Source organism: Pygoscelis adeliae, unplaced genomic scaffold, assembly GCF_000699105.1.
Source record: "Pygoscelis adeliae isolate BGI_AS28 unplaced genomic scaffold, ASM69910v1 Scaffold94, whole genome shotgun sequence".
Classification (NCBI taxonomy): Eukaryota; Metazoa; Chordata; class Aves; order Sphenisciformes; family Spheniscidae; genus Pygoscelis; species Pygoscelis adeliae.
The window spans coordinates 2,248,017-2,258,173 of NW_008824547.1; the positions used below are offsets into that span (position 1 = coordinate 2,248,017).

At 48.1% G+C, this 10,157-nt stretch overlaps 1 protein-coding gene across 1 annotated transcript in view; it reads left to right on the plus strand.

Annotated features, from left to right (window-relative positions):
• The first annotated feature begins 1,804 nt into the window (after nt 1-1,804).
• HEMK1 (HemK methyltransferase family member 1) overlaps nt 1,805-10,157 on the plus strand; it is a 29,351-nt gene continuing 20,998 nt past the window's right edge. Inside the window, exons 1-4 of the mRNA XM_009321824.1 lie at nt 1,805-1,879; nt 2,208-2,651; nt 3,140-3,231; nt 5,797-5,890. Coding sequence (XP_009320099.1) covers nt 2,391-2,651; nt 3,140-3,231; nt 5,797-5,890 — 447 coding nt within the window. The 5' untranslated portion in view covers nt 1,805-1,879; nt 2,208-2,390. The remainder of the gene's footprint in view (nt 1,880-2,207; nt 2,652-3,139; nt 3,232-5,796; nt 5,891-10,157) is intronic.

Consider the following 10,157-nt stretch of genomic DNA (forward strand, 5'->3'; position numbering starts at 1 on the left):
GGCCGCCGCCCAGGTAAAGGGACCCCGCGCCAGCGCCGCGGTGCAGGCCAGGAGGGGTGCCTGGCGTTGGTCAGCGTATTGCGTGCACAGGGAAGGCCGGGACAGCTGGAAGGAAAGGCGGGCTCCCGTGCCGGCAGTGTTCTGTGGGGCTCGTTTACCGCCGGAGAGCCGCCCGGTCACTGAAGGTGGGTGGGTGGCTCCCTGGCTGGCAAATGGGGACTTGTACCCCCTCCCCCGGTACGGCCAGCGGGGCTCTGCGAGGGGCCGGTTCAGCTGACCACTAACCCAGCAGCAGAAAGGTATCGACTTGTACAGCACAAGCCCCAGCTCCTGCCCGAGCCTCGTGAGTGAGACAGGGAATGTAGGGCAGGGGCCAAGAGTGGGACAGGCCGTGCCTTTCGACGGTCACCAGTGTACGTGTTGGACCACAGTGAGTGGGGAACTGGGGGTTGAACGGACCAAACCACAGAACTGCAGGAAAAAAAATCTGTGCCTGTGTGCAAACAGGTATTTGCACCAAGAAGTAGCGTACAGGGACTGTTCTTGGCAGGGGCCTTGCATCAGTAGCTGGTCTCCTTTATTAATAATGACAATAGTGGCAGCATTGTTCCAGCCATGGCCAATTAAAGTCTTATCTGCGTCCCTAATAATACTAATGGTTAATGTTTTATTCCTTTAGTGTTCCTCTTGTGGCAGTATCCCCAAAACAGGGCCTTGGAGTAGGGAGGTGCTCATGTAAAGACTGTAGCTGTCAGACTGCTTATGCATAACGAAAGCAAGTTTTCATAGGAGCTGCTTATCTCTCTGATAGGGGTAACAAAGATGGTAAGAAAGGGATCCTTGCGCTTTTAGAGCGCCTACCCCTTGGCCAGGAGGTAGCAGGTAAGCCAATCTTGAGATCTTTGCTGCAGGGTATTTCTTCTGCTGCTTCCCTGGGCTCTGTTTGGTTTAATTTTGCAAAGGAGGGCAGTGGAGGCCTGACTCTTCCCACAGTTTCACTGTGCAGCAAGAGCAGGGCAGGCCCCACACTGCTGCCTCTGCATGCAGCAGGGTCCAGGGTTGCTGCAGGGGTTCAGTGCCAGCATCTGCCCAGGTGGGAGCTGACCCAGCCTCCCCAGATCTCCCTGCAGCAGCCGCACTCCTACAGAGCAGAGAGCCACCCACCCTGGGTGCTGCTAGCTGCTGGGGAGAGGTATTTAGCTGTTTGTGTGGTGGTTTTCCAGAGGAGTTGGAGGAGGGGAGGTTGTGGCCTCTCCGAGACAGTGATGAAAAGCAGCCATCATTAGAGGAATGGGAATGTGTGCTCAGGGAAACCCACAGTGGCTCCAGGGACTGTGAGTCAGAAGGGAGGGGGGACCTCATTTCTGATGGATCACAGCAGGAAAGTGGGGTTGTTCCGTTTGTCTCTGTTAAAACACAGTTCCAAGTGTGATATGCAGCAGCTGTTTTGTAAAGTTTCATCTCCTTCGTCTCCTGCAGTCATCTTGTTTGTTTTCTTCCCTCTCTGTCTGGCTGTGCCTGTTCTTTCCTTTAAGAGACTGGATTCCCTCTGGCAGGGTTTGCCTTTTCTGGCCTTTGTGTCTTTCAAGTGTTTCTCTTCCCTCTGGTTGTATCTTGTGAGCTTTTCTCCTTCCCCTGCTCTTAGCAGCTCAGCCCTGGCTCTGTGGCCCCTTGTCTGTTCTGTGGGGATGGTGACAGTGTGGAGGACCCTTGACCCATGGAGTCAAGGTCTTCTGTGAGCACACCCACTAACCTAGGACTTGTGGTTTATGAACAGGGAGAAGAATAAAAGAAAGAACCTAGGAGAGAGTGAAGGTCTTCCTGCAGGGAACCAGGGTGACCCACTCATGGGGTGGAGAGCCAGGGGCTGGAGCTGAAGGTTGGTGTGTCTGTGGCTTTCTGGGACCAAGGACAGGCAGGAGTGCTGTGCCTGTGTGTGGGCATGCTCACTTCTGCCTTGCCATGGGCACAGACTGGCCTCCTAGTAGCTCTGGCCTGAGGAGATGGGCAGCTCTGCAAAGAAATGCGTTGCGGTGGCAGAGCTGGTTAGCTGTCACCTGAGTCTTTTCTTGGGGTAATCGTTTGTTACTCTTAGGGTGTGAGTAATTGTTTTGTACCTGTGGGCTGGGATTAGGGCAAGCAGTCCGCATTCTGTCAGAGCGGAACCTGTGATTTGCTAGCGCGAGTACTCTTGCTTCCTTTTCTAGACCAGAAGAGCTGCAAACCAGTGCCATTTTCATGCTGCCCTGAAGAGAACGCTCTGACTGTGGTCAGCTGGTGCTTAGCCACAGTGGCTTGCGGTAGCACCAAATGTCCCGGTGATCTAGCACTGACTAGATCAGCTGGTGGCAACGAGGAACACGTGGAAGCCAGGAACTGATTTCACAACAATGAGATGCCTCACCCACCCGCTGCTCAGGAGGTTGTTTGGTCTCTCACCTCAGTGTGTGCCAGGGGGATTGAGTCAAAGTGAATGTCCTATCCTCAGTCCAAAGCAGTCATCTCTGAGGCAGAGCTGCGGTGCAAGACCTCGGCTTGTGACTGCCACTGATGTGGTCAAATACTGGCAGAAGGTGTTTGAGACAAATGGGATCCCTGAAGCAAGAGAATCCAGTGAATATATCCTGGCATTTGTCCTGGGAGCAAAAACAGTTAAGTAATAGAAAAAGAATAAGGTCTGTATGCATGCCTCTCACTTTGTCATTTTGGTTGAATCCCTTACCGTTCCTTTTATCTCACTTACAGGAAGTAGAAAAACTTTTCCCTACCTTAGATGGCAGAGAGGGTCAGGCATAGTTTATTAATGCCAGTAGAACACCTGGGGTCTCTTAAATGCCTTCTTTTGCAGAGACTGAAATGTAACCCATGACATATACACCCACACTGTACCCTGACGTGCTTGGTGGAATGATTCTTAATTTTACCTATTCTTCTGAGCCCCGAAAAGTAGCAGAAGAACAGTTGTACAGGGTTGGTTTTAAACATGCAGATAGGTTCTCCTAATCATTTGTGGTTTCCAACAGTCCCAGGCATATGTGTTTGTCAGCATGCTGGGTCTCCCCGGAGGATGCCTTTGGCAGGGTGCAGAGGACACCCAAGTGGCACCAGTGGGCAAGTTTTAAATTGACCTTGTCTTCAGTTTCAGAGTTTGAACTCCAAAAGCCTCCACACTCCGCTTACAGCAGCGCAGCAGGAGCAAATCCAGCAGCTGAGCAACAAGCGACTAGAAAGGTAGGAGCATCCTCTTACAGTCGTTCCTTTGGAGGGTTTTCCTTCAGTCTTAATGCAGCCAGAAGAATGGTAGCAGAGAGAAGGCAGAAGACCATTAGCAGCTGACATGTCAAGTAACAGTGCTGTGTCTCATTGTGACTCAAGTGATGGGCATTTGCTGTTGTTGTCAGGTAGCAAATCACCTGTCTGTCCTGTCTGGGAGAAAAGAGGGTTTAAGGGATGTTGCAGAGGAGCAGGAAACTGGCAGTGCTGACCCTGAGTTGGGTACATTTTCATTAAGCCCTTCTGTGCTTACAGAATTTAGCCTTGTCCCCTTCTGTCTGATTCAGCACGCTCTTCAGCTGCCAGTCCTATACTGGTCTGTGGTGTTGCTGTGCTTTCCTTTCTAGGCTTTGCCTGCAGGGGATTTCCCTGGTGTTGAGAGGTATCCATGGCTGTTGTAGCTTTGGCTTCCATTTGGCCTCCATTTGCTTGCTCTGTGTGAGGGGTTGTCTTAGCAGAAAAATTAAATGGGGTTGGTGTGAAGGAGCTACTTGGAATGAGGCTGGGCCTGGGGAATACTGTGTGGGGAGAGGAAATATTCAGGAGCTTGGATCATTTAGAAGGGTGGGAGATGCCTGGGAACATGTTTGGAGGCAGCATCCTCCTGCTTGTTTATGTGAGTGTGGTTATGATGTGGATCCTCATTTTACTGTGCTGATTAATCCTGCTGTGTCTTATGCAGAATAGGATGTGAGGGTTTCTCAGGGCGTCAGTGTGTTAGCAGTGGTTACTGTTTGTAGGATCTGAGTGTCTTCCCTGAAATTGTCCTGCTGCTCGAGTCTTGTGTTAGGAGCAGAAATCCAAAATTCCCAGAGCTGTCTGACTTGCAAATTCCTCTGTCTTAAGTGCTGTTAAGTTTGCAACAAATCTCTGCTGTTCTACATGAAAAAGTGAGGTATGGTGCCTCACAGCAGCTGAAAACATAGCCCCAAAATTCATAGAATCATGGAGGTTGACATGGACTGCTGGAAGTCTAGTCCACTCCCCTGCTCAAAGCAGGATCAACTAGAGCAAGTTGCTCAGTCATGCCCAATTCAGTTTTTAATATATCCGAAGACAGATACTATGCAACCTCTCTGGACAGCCTGTTCCAGTGTTTGACCACCCTCACAGTGTTTAAAAAAAGAAGAGAGAGAGAAAAAAAAAAGGGGGGTGTGATTCTTAAGTTCAAATGGAATTTTCTGTATTTCAGTCTGTGCCCTTTGCCTGCCTTTTTTCTGGATACCACTGAACAGAGTCAGGCTCCTTCTTCTTTACTCCATCTCACCAGATACATATGGTCATTGATGAGATTTCACTCCCCTGCCCCCCAGCCCGAGCCTTCCCTTCTCAAGGCTAAACTGTCCCAGCTCTCAGTCTCTCCTTGTATGTCAGATGCTCCAATCCCTTAATCATCTTAATGGCCATTTGTTGGACTTACTCCAGTATGTCCATGGCTCTCCTCTACTGGGAGCCCTGCGCTCCAGATGTTTCCTACCAGTGCTGAATAGAGGGGAAGGATCCCTTCCCTTGACCTTCTGGCAACGCTCTGTCTAATGCAGCCCAGGAAGCCCAATGGCCTTCTTTTGCTGCAAGGGCACATTGCTGACTCATGGTCAACTTGTCCACTCGATCCCCAGGGCCTTTTCTGCAAGGCCGCTGTCCAGCTGGTTGGCCCCCAGCCTGTACTGGTACGTGGGATTATTCCTCCCCAGTTTATCGGACTTCGCATTACCCTTTGCTGAATTTCATGAGGTTCCTGTCAGCCCATTTCTCCAGCCTCCTGAGGTCCCTCTGAAAAGTAGCACACCCTATTAACCACTCCTCCCAATTTTCTATCATCTGCAGACATGCCAAGGGTATTCTCTGTCCCTTCATCCAGATCATTAATGAAGATGTTATGCTATATTGGCCCCACTATTAACCCCCGGGGTGCTCCACTAGTGATCGGCCTTCAGCTGGACTTTGTGCTGTTGAACACAGCCCTCTGAGCCTGCCAGTTCAGTCAATTTTCAGTCCACCTCATTTATCTAGTCCGTACTTCATCAGCTTGTATATGAGGATGTTGTGGGAGACAGTATCAAAAGCCTTAGGAAAGTCTAGATAAACAGTATTGATTACCCTCTCCTCCTGCACCGAGTTAGTCATTGTGTCATGGGTGGCTATTAGGTTGGTCAGGAAGGGTTTCCCCTTTGTAAATGCACGCTGACTACTCCCAGTCACCTTCCTGTACTTAGTATGTTTGGAAACGATCTCTAGGACTATTTGTTCCATCCCTGTCCCTGGTATCGAGGTGAGACTGACTGTCCTGTAGTTCCCTGGGTCCAGTGCTTGATAACAAACTCTTTTGTGGGAATGGAGCTCCCACAGCTCCCTTAGAGCGCAGATGCATGTTGCCCATGCAGTTAAGAGCCTTAGGGGTGTCTAGGTGCTCACCCTCAGAAGGGTTATGTGGTTAGTAATGAGGTAAGCATGGTATTGAGAGCTTTTCCATGTTATGGAATGTAGTCCTAAAGTGTTAACACTTGCTTTTGCCTGCCACAGAATGCCGGTGCAGTATGTGCTTGGTGAGTGGGACTTTCAGGACCTGACTCTGAAGATGAGACCCCCAGTATTTATCCCTCGGCCTGAAACAGAGGTATGAATGTGGGGAACGTGGCGGGGACAGGCTTGAATCTGTGGATTACATCATACAATACAATCATAGTATTTCCATGAAGGCGCCCTGTATATCGTGAGGTTGTAGTGATGAGGAGGTCAGATCATTCCACTTCTTTTAGAACAGAGGGGGATTCTAAGCTTGTGATCTGGAACTGATGCTGGTGAACTTTGCCTCCTGGCTCGGAGCAAGAGATGTTGCAAGCTAGCATATCACTTAATTACACAGAGATCCATTTCCATTGATGGAAGGACTTGGCTTTCTTTCCTTATTTCTGCTATAGTGATGACCCTAGAAGTTCAAAACCTATACTGCTGTATCCCAGTGGGTTAGTACTTTGATACAAGGACAAGAATCTCAAAGTTGTCCAAAGGTTGTTGGCAAAATCCTGCAGTAGTAGAAAGCTGGTAATGGACTCCAGAGAGCTTGTTTGTCCATGTGCAGACTAAAACAGTGCAGGCTGGTAGGAAATGGCACCTACCACCTGTCTGAAGGCTCCGCAGTGGTTTCTGGACAAACACTGGAACCTGAAGGGTTGTTTCCTGAACGGTAACAAAAAACCACTGAAAACTGAAGGGTAAATTCTGACCTGGGCTGGAATTAAATATTAATGTAAGTTGTAAGAATGTAAAGGACAGCCATACGTGATCAAGTTAAAACTCCATTTTCCCCAGTGTTCCTGCTGCTAGGGAAAAGCCTAAGAACTACACAGTGACGCTTTCCCAGACAGTAGCCTAGCTTTCAGCTCATGGACCATCCTAGCAAGGAAGTCTGTCTGTTTGCTAGTCCTCAGGAGGTTTTAGGGTTTGTGAGGGTTTTTTTTTGTTTTGGGTTGGTTCTTTTTTTGTTGGTTTGGTTTTTCTTCTTCTGACAATTTTTCTTTTGAAGCCTGTGTTAACTTTCAGAGATGAAGTGGTCTCCATAGCTTGTCCATTTAGGAGTCCCAGAAGCTTAAACCTGTTTCAGTCTAATAGTCATTTCTTCAGTTGTTTGCCTGCTGCTTGGTGACTGTTGTAATGTGGAGGCGGCCCTCTGCTCAGGTCTCTGTAAGTAGGGGCCCATGCTGTAAAAAGAATGAAAAGGCTCATTCAGACAGAATGTCCCCTACTGACAATGTCAGAAGAGATGCCAAGGTCTGAGTGGGCTTTGGAGATGGGAAGACCACCTTTGCTTTTTCTGGGGAAGGGATAGTATTGGGAATGTATGAAGAAAGCAGCAGCTCACTAAAGAGAGGATGCAGTCTTCAGAATCCTTCATCTGACACCTTTTATTACACAAAAGTTAAAAGGCAAAGACAGCCTGTGCTTCTGTTGTGCCCTTTGAAGAAGAGGTTGCTACTGAAATCCATGAGAGGGTTCCAGGCAAGTTAGTGGGAATCAGCACAACTACCACTTAGACATCCTCTCATCTCAGCCTGTAGAAGAATATTCAGAACCAGAGTCTTGATTCGGTGTGGGGCATCAGCAGCACCTCACTGAAAGCCTGCTGGGCCCTAAATCGTAGAGATTTGGGGCTTGTGTCCAGAGAAGGTGTGAGCTCTCTCTGGTGCCTGGGTTTGATCACTCTGTGGCGATGAAGTTTGGAGTTAGGGCTCTAAGGAATAGTTCTGCCAGTTGGAGCCCAGCAATAGTTAGCTTTGTTATTGTCAACAGTATTTCTGCTGTGGTTGATTCAAGAGAGTATTTCCAACTCTTAACTGCCCATTAATTCGTGGATGCAACGTGAGCATTAAAACCACTCTCCATGCGGTGCCAGGCTTCAAAGGCCTATTGTGTGGCGTGGAAGCCGGGGTGGCTAATGCCTGAGAATGTTGTTAATTGTGCCCACATGCGTGATTTTGGTAAAAGCATCTCTGCTGGCCCAAAGTGAAGTGAGTGCTGCATAACATGCTGAGATTAAAACCACTTAACATACCCTGGTGCAAAAATGTAGCATAAACAGCTTAACCTAAACCTTGTCTCTCTGGGAAAACTTTATTTGATGTGTCACTATACTTACTATGAAGGCACATTTTTAGCACATTTATTATGGAAGGCCAGAAGTTTATGATGATAGCTCAGGAATGGAGCTCTGTTGGCAACTGAGAGTTTTCTTGTGATGTGCTGGGGAGATTACTTGGACAGCAAGAGCATGGGGACAAGACCCAGCTGTTTAGCAGCACCTGGCAGGACATTGCTTTAGGCATGTGCTGCTTCCAGGAACCGTGTACTGTGTGTAACCTGTTGCACAAAGAGAGTTGGTGTCTAGATCTTTTCCTTCTGCTAGGAAGGAAAAGTTTGTCACCTCTGACTCAGAGCTTTGTGGGGTGTGTTTTGGTTGGGGTATGTCTATGTTTTGTTTCATCAGAGTAATTTTTCCAGACTTCACTGGACTTCAGAACTGCAGTGGAAATATCTCCTTTCAAAAATACTGAAGTTAGTTGCATCTGTTGCTCTCTTTCTGTTTAGGATTTGTCTGCAGCATTCTTAAAACCAATAGTGCTGAATGTTTTCACCAAATAATATCTGTAAATAACCCTCGTTCTTTAGGAAGCAGGTCATTATCAACATTGATATCCCAGGTTCAAGTTGCTTATCAGTGACTGCACACATAAGGCACATGGCACATCTTGTCCTTGGCTGAGTAAATGTGACTGCCTAAATTGACTTGTTAGTGCAGATACACAAGCAGCTGCAAAATTTGCTTCCTAGTTATATTAATATAGGGTCTGCAAATACTCCTGCTTGTTGATTCGAAGTCTGAAAAGGAGAGGAGCCATCTTTATGATGCACGTTTTATTCTATCGTTACAACAGAAGGGTTATGACTCTTGTTCCCAGATGCGTTGGTAATGGCACGAAGGCAAACACAGTATGACATAAACCACCAGCATTGTTTCAGTCCTGGGGACAGAGACACATGCAAAGGGAGAAGTTCAGTTGTCTGCTTAACTTTGCCCTGTGTGAAATTTGCCCCATTGTAGTATGATTTGTTCTCTCTGGTAGCTGAGCCCTCTCGCGTTCGCTCCCTCTGGGAATATATTTTCAGCACATGTGGCTTCGTTCTTCTGTTCCGTGGGAATCCGGGTGGGGAGGGGACAGGCAGCCAAAATTAGGAAACTAGCAGGTCCTGTTTAAGCTCTGAGAGTGGGATAACAAAGCTGACTGCATTCAGTCATAACTTCTTGGCGTGCAGGGCTGATATATACTTTTGTGAGCACAGACACACCGCATTGGAGGAGAGTTTTGTTAAACAGTCCTCAGTCTCACCTTCCTCCGGTTACCTGGCCCTCTGTGAGCAAAGCTTTGGACTCGCTGCTACAAGCACTGACTGGGTTTGCAAGGGCTTGTGGAACCCAGCGTCCTGCCTGCTTTCCTTGCGTGACCACCACAGCCAGGTTTCTGCAATGGGGAGGTGTTTGGGCCAAAGTTTAGGGGTGTGCTCAGTCTCATGAATTATCTTTGTTACGCGATTATTATTGTAATGTCAAGGAATCCCTGTCTCAGCATTGCTCAGTCACTGTATTAATGAAGAAGAAAGTCCTTTTCCCAAAGCAAGACTTTCTAAAACTCGGGCCGTGTTACCATCGCAGCAGCATTGTGTATCAGAGGAAAAATAGGACAAGGAGAAGGAGAACTCAGCCAACCGTGGATACATAATTCCTTTTTTTGTCCAGGCAAATACAGGCTAAATGAAGCCTCACCATAACTTCATTAAGGAAAGGTTTAGTTTGGTCCAGGACTTCACCGGAGGAAGTTGTTTGGGGTATGCGGCTTACCAGTCTTTTACCCCTAGAGGGCACTCCAGGCTTAGGCTCGCGGGGTTCCCGATAGCTCTATTTCCTATTAATTACTATAGGATTTCTGGGGTTTCTGATCCCCTCCTCTCTCAGATGCTGTGTTTTAAAGCAAATGAAGGCTTAGTTGTTCAGTGGAAACAAAAATGGTCTCCTTTTATCCCTTGCAGCTACTGTGTGGGTAGAGTCAGATTCTTGGACGTTGAGTTTTTGTTTTTCAGAAAACTCCAGTTCCGCTTGGGAGGATTGTCACAGTCTCACCATCCCCTCTGACCCTCAGGCTACCCAGGAGTCCCCTGGTGACGCCTCCTTGACCTATTGTGATCTCAGCACGAGCTCAGACCCTACATAATTATTTTCTGTCTTTGCTTTGTTGTGGTGGCTGTGTCATGAGAACAGTCCATTGTCCTGTAAGGGGGCGATGGTGTAGGGTGAGGATGGGTGTTTAGCCTGGGAGAGACATCTTAGGGAA